At 38.5% G+C, this 14985-nt stretch overlaps 1 protein-coding gene across 4 annotated transcripts in view; it reads left to right on the top strand.

Annotated features, from left to right (window-relative positions):
* MYO1B (myosin IB) overlaps positions 1 to 14985 on the top strand; it is a 97759-nt gene that overhangs the window by 39411 nt on the left and 43363 nt on the right. For all 4 annotated transcript variants that reach the window (XM_069781885.1, XM_069781883.1, XM_069781884.1 and 1 more), the window contains exons 6-11: positions 86 to 132; positions 2756 to 2819; positions 12031 to 12129; positions 12501 to 12604; positions 13480 to 13627; positions 14292 to 14410. In XM_069781885.1, the coding sequence (XP_069637986.1) occupies positions 86 to 132; positions 2756 to 2819; positions 12031 to 12129; positions 12501 to 12604; positions 13480 to 13627; positions 14292 to 14410 (581 nt within the window). The remainder of the gene's footprint in view (positions 1 to 85; positions 133 to 2755; positions 2820 to 12030; positions 12130 to 12500; positions 12605 to 13479; positions 13628 to 14291; positions 14411 to 14985) is intronic.

Raw genomic sequence — 14985 nt, 5'->3', positions numbered from 1 at the left:
AAATATATATAGTCATAGGTATTTTAGCATTTACATATTTTTTCTGATAGATTTGGTTGTCATATTTATTTTTCTCTTTCTCCAGCTTTTGGAAATGCCAAAACTGTGAGGAATGACAACTCCTCTAGATTTGTAAGTATTTTCTTCAAGGCTGAATTTGAATTCCTTTTAGGGGAGCGTGTTACATTGTTACCTATTTCTGTTTTACCTTGCATCAGCCATCAAGGCATCTGTACAGAGGGAATGAGTAATTTGGAGAGAGAACTTTCCTGTAGTTGTCTGAGGACTGTGGTGTTTGGAGAAGGCAAACACCTTCAGCAGCAATCAATATTTCATTTTGTACATTTGAGCATGTTCTCCTTCCACAGTGTGTTAGTTGTGCATTATTAGCAGTCACCCCTCTTTTTAAAAGATGTTTCACCTCCTTGTCAGAAATCTTGTTGGTTTCTGATGTGAGCATAAAGTTCTATTGAGAACCGAAGTAGAGGCTAAAAGAAAAAAAAAATTAGGATGTGACAGTCTGTGACCGGATGAAAAATAATTACAGTGCAGCCGAATTATTTGGTTTTCTGGCACTGGTGGCTTTAGTGTCAGCGACCATGTGCCTAGCCACTGGTCTGCTTAGCAAGTCAATCTTTCTGCGTGATCTCATTTTTCATCCATACATATACATTTTTTTGTTAAAATTGCTGCTTTAGGTTCTCATTTTCTTTCTATGATGTTTCAAACTATGTTTACAACTTCAGTTTTAATATAAGCATTTGTAATGTTACTTTTTTGCTTATATCCTTTATAATCAACTGGTTGAATTCAGGCTTTTTTAGCATGAAACTGAACGTGAAATTATAGGAATTGAGAATTGGCCAAAAAAAAAAAAAAAGTTGAAGCTAGAGTTGGGAGATTCTGAAGTGTGAATACTCTAATATTAGAGCTTCTCCTGCTAAAATCAGAAGACTGAGTGCAACTTTGTAATTTGCTCACTTTTGTGTAGAAGAGTCATATTGTGAGATGTGTGAAGTAGACAACAGAAGACAAATTAGTACACTGGGAAAATGGTGTGTTGCAAGTAAAAGGAAATGGATAAAAGTCTGGGATATTGTGACACTGGAGAGTGGCTTTTTTTCCAGATAGGAGACTTCTCTCCCCTTCCCTTCTGATTCTTGAGAGTTGATGATCTCGTTCTGCCTGGCTATGAATGTTCCTTCTGTGGCTGTCATTGCCCCTGCTTGTGAACAGAGCAAAGAGTCTTCATCACAAGGTCAGGGCCAAAATTTGAGGCACTGTAGAAAATTCTTTTGGATAGAAAGGGTAGAAAAAATGCAACTATCACAGATGACCTACTACAGAAAGGAGGAGGAGACAGTGAAGAGGAGAAGAGGTGCCATTTGCAAACAGAAGTCTTTCCAGGACAAAGTGCATCCAACTACTATTTTGCCTTTCAAGTCCTTGCTTATAAACACAAAGCTAAAAATACTTCTGGAAACATCCAGCTGGCCCAGTCCTTGGGAAATTAAAATTTAATTATCTGATTTAATTCTTTATCTCAGAAATTTGAATCAGCTCAGAATTAACTTCAAACAAGAAAGTACAAGTACTGTCCTGTCTAGTCTGCCTCAGCTGCCAGCAAGGAGAAGAATAGAGTTTAGAGTCAAGCCAATCTTGACAAAATACCCAGTAAATTAGAAAATATCTTTGAGGGAGTCAATGTAAAGTGCTTGGGGTTTATGTTCTGTAATTAAAATCAAAAGAGAAAGAAAGAAAGAAAACTCTTCTTAAGTGCAGTGAATAAGGAAGTATAAACACAAGACTTCTCTTTTCAATAGGTTGTTTTAGTCCTCTGTTAAGTAAGCACCAGAGGGTGGTGAGATCATTTCTGTGCATGGCTTGTGGAATTTGGTTGAATTACTATCAGCAGTTTTTATCTTTCTAAACTTCCTTGCCAATGTGAGCTGTGCTGCTTTTGCCTTTTCTACACAGTATGGGTCTGTCCATTTTGTCGCTGTTAAACATAGCTGTTACTCCATTAAACACTTGTCATATAAATTAAAATGATGCAAAGACCAGAGCGATCTTCTGTGATGTGAAAAAGTCAAACAGAAGTCAAGGAAACACACTGCACCAGTACAGCGAAAAATGAAATCACTTTTGCAGTGACAGTCTGTTAATTGTTGCCTGTGGTCTCCTGAGTTACAAGGGAAAGAGTTCAGTGGGAAAAATCCATCACTTTTACAAGGCAGGCACGTGCTTAGGGACAGACGCCCCACGATTACTAATCGTTGCCAGCCAGTCCTTCAAGCCAAACTGAGCGGCCATCCTTCAGCTGCCTTGATTCATGCTCCAAGAAGATTTTACACTGAGAAAATAAGTCTGAGTGGAAGATAATTTCTTCCTGCCTTCTTCCGTTAATAAGTATGGTAATAGCTACATGGCCACAAGTATTGTTTGGTATTCTTGGCGTTCTGGTGAAAGTTTGTATAACGTACATTTTCTTCATATAACCTTAGAAACTGAGCAAATTACTGGGTTGCATTACAGATCCGATTAAAGCTATTCTCATGAAAATCTCTGGCTGTGATAATGCAGTTGTCTTAGAAACTTTAAATAATTTTCTGTTTTTCAAAGTTTGATGGAGTGTACAGGAAGTTGCCAGATTGCTCTTTTAGCCTGTAAAAATGACCAACCAATTTCTTAAAAAAAGTCTTGAGCAGTTTTTCTTAAGCAGAAGTTATAGGCTTAAAATATGCTACTTTCACAGGGAAAATACATGGATATTGAGTTTGATTTCAAGGGTGACCCACTTGGAGGAGTTATAAGCAACTGTGAGTATTACTTTTGGTATCAGCATATTAACAGCTTAAAATGTTTTGTTCAAAAAGGATGGTTAAATTATTGAAAAGATCAGCTGTGCTTGTCTAATCAAATCTCTTCCCATTATGTGATAAATGCTGCTTTTTAATTTTATTGTTGTTTTGGTGCTGAATAGCGTACCTTAGAGTAAGTGAAAACAGACTTGAAGTAATCATGAATAATGAATGTACTGTATTGTTCCAAAGGTACTGAGTAGTGTGTGTGGGTTTGTATATTGTCTCTGAAACTGGTAGCAGATGGATAAGGGTATCTGAGGCTCTTTTTATACTTGAATCCCTGGAATCTGTTGTGTTACTTTATTTAATGGGTCATGTATTTATGGTAGACAATGTCTGAGATACGCTGTTTTGTAATTCATAAGAGTGATACAAAGTATGCTGGAGATCACCATGAGGTGAGTATGTTTATTTGGAATCAAAGCGTTCTGTACTAATTTTAACACATCTCATAGTGTAGGAAGAAGCTTATCATGAACTGTTGAGTTCAGGGAGGCAAAGGTGGCCTCAGAGGTTGACTTGATGTGAGGATACTGCTATGAAATCTATAGCAATTCAAAAATTTTAAACAGCTCTCTCTTGGGAAGAAAGAGGCCGGGAAGTCAGTGCTAGCCGAGGATGCTTTGACTTGCTTTCCTTTCAAGAGCTTAAATGCAGCTTTTAAAAGAAATTGCTCTTCTGTGCTATATAAAGCTGTGTTTGTTTGTTTTTCTTATTTTTAAAAAGGGATGGAGAGTGCAGTGAGTGACTATACTAGGTGTCACTGACCTAGCCTTGACCTCTCTTCCCACTCAGTCAAATTCATCGCTGTTTCTAAAGACTGACTTTTGACTCCATTGGCATTTTACTGGTGGTGAAATAATGAGAATCATCCAGGGTGAACTGTACTCTCCATCTATAATATAAACATTTTAAAACATTGTGAAGAATTTTATACATGAATACAGGTTTTGGTTTTTTTCATAGGGCAAACATTTTTTCTGGACCAGGTCACCTTTTGGAACTGTGCCTGAAAGAGCATGATTTTTGTGACAGTAGATCTTGAAACTCAAAGCAGTCACTGTTTAAGTGTTTACGGCTATCTGTTAACTTTGACAATTGGCAGTCAACGAAATTAGAGGCCAAACATACTCAGTGTAATCATCAATAATTAAATGTGAACAAAAAGGTTCTAGCAGGCTAGCTGTGTCGTTTGTTTCTTTTTATTTTACATTCAAGATAGATACATAAAAATGAACCCTCCTTTGTAGAGTGGACGTTCAACAGTTTGTCTTTGAAAGTACTGTGCTGAGTCAGCTAATTAAAATACTGTCATATCTAAAGGCGATCCAAATAGTTACTCTCTAGTTTATCTGCCTTATAAATCTTTGCATGTTGTAATTATAACATTACATGTAATTATGATGATGTGATGACATATGCAATCAAGGGCAGCATATTTTTAGATCTTCCTAAAGATGCCTATTTTAGGCATTCTCCCTGTCTTCTCGCATTTAATAAATATCTAATAGCAAGAAGGTGATTTTAAGTTTAAAAATAAAGACCTTATGCGTAAGCCCTGTTGTGGAAAAGATGTTACTTGTTTAACTATGAAACGCCCTGTACTTGACAGGGTATGTCACAGGTAAACATATTGAGTTCCTGTAGCTGCGTGTTAATATATCTCATCTTTGATTTAATGTTTGCAAAATTTGATAGTCCATCCATCTCTCTTTAAAAGAGAGTTTGAATTCTGTATACTTTTAAAGCAAGTTTGTTGTCCTGCCTCAGATCTTTTCTATACATCTGCAGCACTGCATTGCAATGGAAATATTTCTGTTGTGAGGTATCACCATTCTGGAGATATCGGGGGCTTAAATTCTTTTACACCACTTAAAATTTACACTGGTTTTAGTAAAATTTAGGATTTGTCATTTAATTCATCAAGTAGGAAGTCAAGTAGTGCTGAAGTTTCCTACCCTTAAAAGGGAAAGTATGATTAGTTTGTTCATAAATATTCTTTGCTTTCTGACCATCTGTTGGTTTGGTGTTAATATGATGTGAGGATGATATCATAATATTTTGATTAAACTTTAATAGTTGTATCTGACAAGCTTGTTTTCCAAACATCGATGAAGTTAGTGGGCTTTTTGGACCACAGCCTATGTCACCAAGCTGGATTTCGTACTGTGAGTGGCTAGGAGCAGACACAGTGAACATCTAGTTTACTTTGGTGGCAAGAAGGGTAATGAAGATAAGCTACTAATTTTATCAGACTGGTAAAGATAAGCAGAGACCCATTAAGCTAAAATGTCATCTTTGAAATGGTCTGGTTTGTCCTACTCTGAAATGCTATGAAGCTCTGTGAAAGGCTAGTCAATCTGCCCATGACCCTTCAGGCAGCGACTCATGCTATTGTGACCTTCCCTTGGGCCATTCTCCTGATGCCCTTCAATGACCTCTTACTTCTTAATGATAGGGGTTAACCTACAAGTGAACCTTTCATGGGGTGGAGCTAGAGGGTAAAATTATCATGACAATGCATACTGCATGTCTGTCCTGTCCAGTTTGCAGCGAATGGAAATGTCCATTGGCTTTAGCAGGAACTGATAGGTCTGAAATGTTTAACATGCCTTAAATGGAAGGGTAGATCTTTTGAGTAAAATTAGAATGGGAATAATAAAATGGAAGGGATTGCAGTGGTAGGGGTTTGTAACACCTATTAAGTCAGAACTGATATGTTCCCAAACTGAGGATGATTTTATGTTTGAACATAAAATATGTATAGACTCATTACATGTACATTACATGGCTGCTCAGAGCTTCCAACTGCACTGATTTCTAAGGCATTTGACCTATTGCTATATCATGGCGTACAGTCATAAAAAGAAACTGAGAGTGGAAAATTTGAGATGAATGTGATTTATGCAAACTTTAAGTATATTACTTCAGTCAGGAATTTTATCCTCTTAGACTACAAAAGAAAAATGATTTCAGGTAGCATGTGTTGTACTTGTTTGATCCTACGTTGGCAGCAGCTGAGGCATGGGGGTGAGCAGGAGGATGAAGAAGGCCGAGTAAGCTGAGGTATGTAGTAAGCCTGAGTCGTTCAAGTCCTCCCTTTTTGTTGGTTTTCTGTGAAGGTCCCAGCTTGTTTTCCTAATGGATGGGAGATGCTGGAATCTCTGTAAGTTGAGGTGCACAGTCCTGGTGCTAGCTAACAGCCAGCCCATCCATTCATGGGCTGACCTGTTTTGTTTGCGTGGGGTTAGGAAGCCCAAGTTACTCTTGTGGGCATTCCTGAACACTAAACCTTTGCTGTATTGTCACCTGTGACTGTAGACATCCCGCCACTCTTTTGTAACAAATACCAGTCCCCACTTGAAGGTGTGCTGCCGCTTTAAAATGCGTTTACAAACAGATAAATTGCATTTACATTTTCTCACTGAATTGAGTATGAAGTGTATCTGCTTTTTCTGTCCTCTTGCAGGGTGTTTACGGTTGCTGCCGTTGCAGTGAACGGTCTTGTCAGTGCTTACGTGCTCAGAGTTTTTTTTCCAGAGCACTTGTGAAAAAAGGCATTTGGAGTGTTGGGTAATTAACTTGCTTTCACCTGGGTGTAATATTGTGGAAATAAGTTATGGAAGCCATCGATACTAGTCTTAGTTTTCCATTTATTATAACTACTGTGTTAGTGGGGATAAGAGCAAGAGAAAGGAGAATAGTAGTTTCTTTTTCACCTGTAATTACAGAATAATATGTATTTTATGTAAAATTGGGTATGTTTGTTTTTGAAGTAATAGGTGCTAATTGCTGTAGTTTGTACAGCTCTAAAATACGACACTCTGCAGATGCTGCGTCTGTTGTGTACTCAAGGCAATGTTTGTATGCACACTTGGTTCATTAGTTTTGTGACTGGTTTTGTGTATGCTAAATTTTATGGTTGAAATGGTTTTGCATAGTACAGTCCAAAATGTTTCAGTTGCAGTTGTTTAGACCTTTTGAAAAGTAGCGTTCTTACAATATCTTTCCCAGAATATTTGTAAGTCTTAAATTTTCACATTTTGCCTGGAATTTCCTGCTGAAAGATACCTAGCTTTAGCATTAGGTGAGCTTTCCTAATCTGCCTAAGCCCTTCAGTGATTTAATGATTAACTAGAAGACAATAGTGTTGCAGGTGAAGTACAGGATATGTAATGCCTGCTTTCGAAAAGCCATTTTTAACCAGCCCAGTGTACTTAAATTCCAAATAACAAGTGATTAAGAAAGGGCCCTGTTTTGCCGTCTTTTCCAACAACAACATGAAAGAAACCTATGGTGTTTATCCAAAGCAACAACTTTAAGTTAGCAAAATGATAGTGATAACTTTACAACTTGTTCTTCTTTACAACTTGTTTGTTCATTTTAAAAGACAAAAGTAATTACCCACTTGCTGAGAAATCAACAACTCAAGCTGTTGATTTTAGTTACGTGATTGCTGTTGGTAAGCTCCTTATCTTAGGGAAACATTACAGAAATTTTACAATTAGACATTATGGAAAGAGATAATTATTGATTTTTTTTTAATGTTTTTTTTTTTAATTTTTTTTTTAATCTCAACTTGTTCCAACATCTCCCTTGGTGTTCCTGTTAACACAGTTGCCACCGTTTAGGCAATTGCCTTGCCTAAATTATGAAGCGTTTAAAAAAAAAAAAAGAAGACAACAAAACAAACAATACTAAACATTTTGACTAGCTCATTTTTCAACATCATTTATCACTTGGATAATCAGGATTTAACACTCTTAAAATCGTGCAATCACTGTATTTTCACTGCACATACTGCCAGGATAGTAATTTTTGTTTGATACAATTATGGATCATTTCATTCAAGAGAACATTATTATAAACTTGGTGGGAATAATGGGAAAAAGTTCCTGAGGAACCGCTACTGTATTTTCTTTTTCATCAGTGACTTTTTTTTTGATGGCAGCTGAAGAATCAAGGTAGAAAAACAAAAAACATAATTTAACATAATGCGGCTGTAGAGATAAGCTTCTGTGACTAGGAAATGTTCTGTAACTTTGGTCAAATAGCTAAAAAGGTCCTTGGTCATGGCCAGCTGAAGAGACTATATGCTAAAATAAACTTTTCCTGGATTATTCAGAATGTACCAAGGTAGTGTCTTTTTTTTTTTTTTTTTTTTTTTTTTTAGTGTTTACTTATTCCTTTCCTGAATGTTGATTCAATTTCTAGTATATTTAGAGAAATACAAATATCCTAAATTTTTCTGCGTCGGTCAAGTTCTTGGGTCAAGTAACCAAAAAGAAGTCATGTAAATTTGTACATTCAAGTTTGCAGAAGTATTCAGCATCAATTTTTTTTTTCTTTTTCCTCCTTTTGAGTTCAGTCGAATGGTTTAGCAGGATGCTTGCAGAGATCTCTTGCATTTAAACCAGTGTTATCTAGGAATAACAAATAATCTTCAGAACCTGAGGAACGTAGCTGGATTTTGAGTCATCTGAATTCATGGGTATTCAGACAATATGATTTAAGAAGTGTTTCCGGGGGACCTTTCTGAAGCTATTTAATTTTTACAGTTGCTTTGATACATGCAACATTAAATGTTCAAGCAGAAGCATTGTTAGATAGTGCAGAAAAAATACCTAATCCATAAATACACCATGTGTAGTTCTGTATGTTCTCTCTAGATAATTCTGTATAGTCCCTATACATAATTTATATAGACTATGTAACAAAATGTAATATGTATAGAGTTTTGGGGTTTTTGCTTGTGTGGGTTTTCATATAGATAAGCACCATCTGCCCACACATGTCACTGTAAACAGAATTACCAAGTGGATGCATGCAGAAATCTAATGCACATCTTTGCATCTCCTCTTTTGACTGTTTCATCCACAGAATTTGTAATCAGGTGAGAGTTAATACAGAAGTTACTGGTTGTGCAGTAGTTGCTTTATGGAAAATGTATTTGGTTGATTTATTAAAATGCTAATTAGGGCAAACAAAGGGATGAAGTTTTCTTAAGAATAGGGCAGATGGTCTGGATCTTTTTCTACCAGCCTGCTTTCAGTCTGCATGTGAACAGAAAGAAAAGGACAAAAACCAGAGAATGAATACAGCTTTAAAAAGAGTTGGTAGCAGCTGCTTTGTTAAGGTAAATACCTGATTTTCTGTCAGAAACTGCTTTCTGGAGCTTTTTTCCTCAATTACGAAGGCTGGCAGAATATTCCATATTGGGACTTTGGAAAGCTGACTGTTAACTAGTTAACCTTGTTGCTTCTAAAAATATATAAATAAGATAAACTGTGGTGAAAAGTCCAAAACGGTTATCCTTCTAACATAACTAATTTGACATATGTTCAAGAAACTGTTTGTTAAATCTGCTGAAGGCATGCATGTAATTAGAAGAAGGCTTACATGTACTATTTTGCCAGGATATGTAGCTGAGGTTTTATGACCGTATTTGAGTAAATTTGTATGTAGAATATTTTTAAACCCAAATAAGCCAAACCGCATTGCTTCAATATCCTTTGAAAATACAGCTGTTTCCTGAAGTGTGTTTAGCCACTGCAGGAGCTGAAGTTGTTTATTTCTTTGAGATTAAATTTGGCTGTGATCCGTTCCAGCACTTCACCGGAGAACCTTCACAGCCAGCGTGACTCTGAACTGCCTGGCGCTCACCTTGCCTTTCTCGGCCCAAGTATTAACACTCGGATGGTGGACCAGCCTCTCCCTTTCAGTTACGAATTAAAAACTAGAGAGGATCAGGTATCCGATAGTTAGGCTAACTAACTAGGATGACTCAGAGTTTGAACCACAGCTCAAGGAGGGGAGCCCCAAGCTTAGGTGAAGTCAGAAGTAGAGAGGTTGCACGCCAGGCTGCTGCTTCTGATCTGTGCCTTTCTGACATAGCGTCAGTCATCAGATGCTAGTCATCTGTGTTTAAGGGGAAAAAAAAAAGCCAATAAAATGGAAAAAGGAAAAGTGGAAATCTGTAACCTGCCCCATCTAATGTAAAGATGAGCTGCTGGCAATAAGTGACAGCCACTTGTCTGGGTGTATCCTGTGTGTGCTTTGTCACCGGGATGTGCAAAATTTCCAGGTGCTGAAACAGGCCCTCCTTTGGAAGGAAAAGGACTGTAGGTTTATTGAGTTATAAAAATACAAATGTCTATTCAGACAAGGCCAAAGTTCTGACGTGGTCACACAGCGCATTAGACGAAGTGAAGAGGTATTCATACAGTCAGGTGCTGCGGTCATTGGGAACTCTCTTCACTGTCACCTGCTGCGCTGGTTACAGTTCTACGCTCAGGCAATTGCATGTTTATAGAATCACATACTTCAGCTGGTCTCTAAAATGCCTGAAACTTGTCCTACGATGAGCCAATCAGAAGATTAATAATACTGCCTGGATGTTGTCATTGTTGTCACTGGCTAATTATTAGAGCAGAAATTAATTTTCGAATCTGTCTTGCTGTAGTTTATTTGGAGGGCCTCCTCAGCCTTGTATAATTTTGTGGGTTGAAGTTTGGTCTTTGGTTCCTATTCCACGGGAAGGGGTGTCAGCTTAGGTAATTACAGGGGGCAACACGGGCACACGGCGCTGCCTGTAGCTCGCGAGAAGACGAACACACTCTATTGCACTCCTCTGTTCGTGGAGCAGACGCTCCCTCCCGGGCTAAGCCCTGGTGTGCCAGAAAGCCGGCGCAGCGCGGGGGCCGCAGCGCGGGGGCCGCAGCCCGGCACAGAGGCGCCCGCTTCCCAGCTGCGGCTCCGTGGCGGGGCTGGAGCGGGCTTGGCAGCACAAAGGTGGCTGCAGCAAACGCCGCCTCTAACTTTCCAGATTGTAAGACTAAACAGGCCCAGTGGCGGCAGAAATGGAAACCTGAGGCAAGGTATAGTAGAATACACGTTGGATATTGTAGTAGCCAGGCAGGGGAACTGTTAAGCAACCCCTCGTGTCCTTAAATGAATTGGTGTTCCCTGTGTTTTACCTTGGTGAAACCTCATCTCAGCTTTGTGGCAGCTCTTCTGAGGAGTGACATCCAAGCTGCGGTAACTTCCCTTTTGGGGCTTTCTTTTTACCTGGGCACAGCTTAGAGGGAACTTGACCCCAGTCAGAGAGCGCTGTGGTGGGTATGTTGTGGTAGGTGCATGGGGGAACTCCTTTGCTGTGCACTTCGAGTGAGGACCTGAATGTCTTTGTCTTCATGTCACTGAATACCTATGTAGCTTAAGAGAAACTGTATACTAGGAACTGTGGGTTTGCTATGTGGAAAAATGGTGTGGAGCCCTCATGCGCCAGTGAGAAAAGAAGGAAAAACGTTGCGGGTTTTTGTACAAAAACAGCGAGTTACACCGATACCTGCCTAGAGGTTGTCTTACCGCATCCTTCTCCCAGTGCACTGGGGACCACAGCCTTTCAGTGCAGTACAGGCTGAACAACCTTTGTATTGTCACCTCCGTGATAAATATGAAGTAGTCTAAAGTGTTTGCAATGTGTTACAAGTCAGTCCACTTCTGCTGTCTGCCTGGATTCCTACTTTTATTGGTAAGGCTTAGAAATGTGTCCGTCACTAACGGCGGTGGGTGAAGCGATCTTCTTGTCAAACTACTCAATCAGTGCAGTGATGCATTTCAAAGTGCTGCTTTTCCATTTCACTTTAAGTGTCTTATGATGGAGCTTCTGTCAGTCCCATTGGGAATTATTTCATGGCCTGATGCATCTGAGGATCACAAAGTGCTACATGATTATTCAGTTTAAATTCTTTCTTTATTTGGCTTCCCCCTTTCATTTACCCATCTTTCATGAGCTTAGCCTGTTAACATTTCAGTTCTTTTCAAACCTTCACCCATACAATCATTCTCACCAGATCTTAATTTTGTGTTGGTACTGTAAATCGGTTGACATCTTTTTGAGCATGTTGCCTCCCTGACCTGAGTTTTCTTTGCAGCTCAGACTGCAGCATTTAGGAGTGTACTGGGCTTACAGCTTGCTCAAACTTGAGAAATATGTACTAATGTGATACACTGTGATAAGGTTTGTGCCTACCATTTATCACCTTCTAAATTGCTGCTGCTGATAGAAAACCATGAAGTAGAAAACAGTGGGGGGATTATGTTCGTATTAAAGGCTTTTGCTCCAACAATCTTTCCCTGACCTGTGAGATTTTGTTTGTTTTAGATCTGCTAGAGAAGTCTCGTGTTGTTAAGCAGCCAAGAGGTGAAAGAAACTTTCACATTTTCTATCAGATACTGTCTGGTGCATCAGAAGACTTCCTCTGTAAGTGTTGCCCTTGTGCCATTTTCAGATAAGAGTCGTCTTTATATTTAATGTGCTGTTCCACACACATCATCTTTTGTGGGAAATGTGATATTGATTCATTTTTCAAATTATTGGTGATAGTGGCAATAGTAATACCTGAAGTAAATATATGGCTTGGTATTACCGAGATATCTGAGTCAGAATTGGCTTTGCAATGTATTATAAACAAAGAAGAAAGCCTATTCTTATTCAGAAGGCTTGTGATTAAAAGATCCTTGAAGAAAACTTAATCCTACTAATAACAACAGTTCTTGACAATACTGGTTCTGGGATAAAAGAGCTACTAACAAGAATGCTGTTACTAATGATATTTTTATTTGGTTTATTAGGCAAACTCAAACTGGAGCAGGACTTCAGCAGATACAACTATCTGGGCCTTGATTCTGCCAAAGTGAACGGAGTGGATGATGCTGCAAACTTCAGAACAGTTAGGGTAAGAAGTAACAGAGGTTGGCTGTAAACCTGAAAGGGCTCAACACTAATGCAGAGTTCTTGGGCCCTCCGTCTGGCTGTTAGCTCTGGGCTGGGCTGGGAGGGCCATCTTTTCTGAGTGTTAGCACTCTTCATGCAAGGGTATAGTGTGTTTGCACAGGGAAGCTTATCTACAACTAGAAAATACAAAGAACCAAGTTTCTGGAGTATTCTAGTAGGAATACAAAAAAGATTTTAAAAAAAAAAGAAGAAAAAAGACGGAAGAAAAAAAAAGCCCAGACCCTTTGATCAGATCATGGAAAAGGTTATATTGGGTAGTTGTTTATGATGGCAGTGACTGGGCTTCATGAACCAGGTGATGCTGATCAAGTCAAAAGAAAAACAGGGCTAGGATGGCTCTCAAGATGATTTATCGTGATGTTTTTGCTTGATTGTACTCAGGGACAAGAAGAATACAGGACCCTGTTACCCAATGTATGCAAATTTAGATTCTAAAAGTTACTGGCTTTTAGAGCAACAAAGTGGACTGAGAAGACAGCAGTACCTGTTCATTTGACTGTGAAAAATTGGGTTGGGTTATAAACTAAATTAAGTGGCTAAAAAAATCATACTGCATTTTAGAAACCCATAAACTGAATGAATCCTAGAAGTGGACTGGACTGACATGCCAGGTTGATTACCAGAGCTTCTTTAACCTGTCTTTCATATTAAAAAATCTTATCCAAGCATAGTGATTATATCATGTTCTTTTTGTAGCAAAAGTGTTCACAAAACATTTTGAATTTATGCTAATACAGCTAAATGGTGAAGTTTGCAGGTATGATCTGTTTAAATGTAGATTCTTTTATCTCATAATTTTATCTGTCCCCTTTCCAGAATGCAATGCAGATTGTTGGTTTTATGGATCACGAAACACAGTCTGTTTTTGAAGTGGTGGCAGCCGTTCTGAAATTGGGAAATATTGAATTTAAGCCTGAATCTCGCGTGAATGGCCTAGATGAAAGTAAAATCAAAGATAAAAATGGTAAGATGAGATTAGTGGTGGGATGAAAAACACTAATTTGTCTGAAGTCATTATTAATTTTGTAGTTTCTGTAGACATGCAATATCCTTACAGATTAATTAAATTAGATTGTTTCCAGAACTCACCCGCAGGCAAATGAGTTGAATTCTGTGCAATTTCATTCGCTCTGTTTGAAATTCCAAAAATGATTATTTTCTTTTTTTCCACTTTATTAACACTTTCTTCTGAAATGTTAAATGGTGCTATGCATTTCTGTAACTGCTTATTCTGCAGTGGAGGCTTTTTGTTCTTTTGTAGTAGGGTATCTCTGCCTGTAATGTCAGATGCATTTGGTTATGTTTGATACATTTTGAAAGTTTATTTATTTTCATTAGAAAGTTTTTCATCATGAAAAGTAGTCTGTGATAAATAAAAAGTTTCTTCACAAAAATAACCAGATAGAAAGTGCTTTCAGAACGAGTAACTCTGTTTCCTCATGCTGTGTGCGTGTTTTTAAAAACTTTGTTTGGCAGGGTAGGGAGGACAGAGTGTGGATGGGGGGCACTTCTGTTGAAGAAAACCTGTTTGAGGAAAATACTGAACTACTTAAGCTGATAGTTTTGAGGAGGAAAAAGCAATTATGTGAAAGGAGTCATTATATTTACACTCTCCTTTTTTATGCTAGAACTCAAGGAAATCTGCGAGTTGACGGGTATAGACCAGTCTGTATTGGAAAGAGCTTTCAGCTTCCGGACGGTTGAAGCCAAGCAAGAGAAAGTTTCAACAACACTAAATGTGGCTCAGGTAAAAAGAGGTCCTGATTTTAAAGGAAAGAATCATTTTAAATGGCAATTTATTCTACGCGACTAAACCATAACTGCCCAAATAAAAAGTACAACTAATAGGCTGTACTGAATAAAACATATCACTAGCATAAGTGTGTTTTTTCTTCAGCAGTTTCTAAGTGTTCACATATACTGGATGTTTTGTTTTTATGTGTAAATTACCTCAAAAAGATGAGGCGTAGGAAAATGTCGCAGAGAATGAAAAAATGAAACGGTTCTGCACAAAACGCATGTTGAAAGTATTGTGGCAGACTGTTTTTCTTTAGAGCAACTGGTGTGATTTCATGTGAGTTGTACGCCCTAGGCTGCTGAAAAACTTTTGCTGCCAGTGTGAATTTATCTTTCTGTAGTGCTGCAGAGCCAGTGTCTCATCAGCTCAGGCTAGCAGGGATGTTGTTTCCCTAACTGTAGCTGCTCAAGTCCCTTTGCTTAGGATTAGGACGGGGGGGTGAGTCTTTAGAGGATATCCACATGAGCAGGGAGGGAGACAAAGTGCCCTGATTGTAGCTGCTGTTCCAGCCAGCCTGCAGCCGG

The sequence above is a fragment of the Haliaeetus albicilla genome, chromosome 4 (assembly GCF_947461875.1).
Source record: "Haliaeetus albicilla chromosome 4, bHalAlb1.1, whole genome shotgun sequence".
Lineage (NCBI taxonomy): Eukaryota > Metazoa > Chordata > Aves > Accipitriformes > Accipitridae > Haliaeetus > Haliaeetus albicilla.
This window is presented reverse-complemented; position numbering and strand designations above follow the sequence as displayed.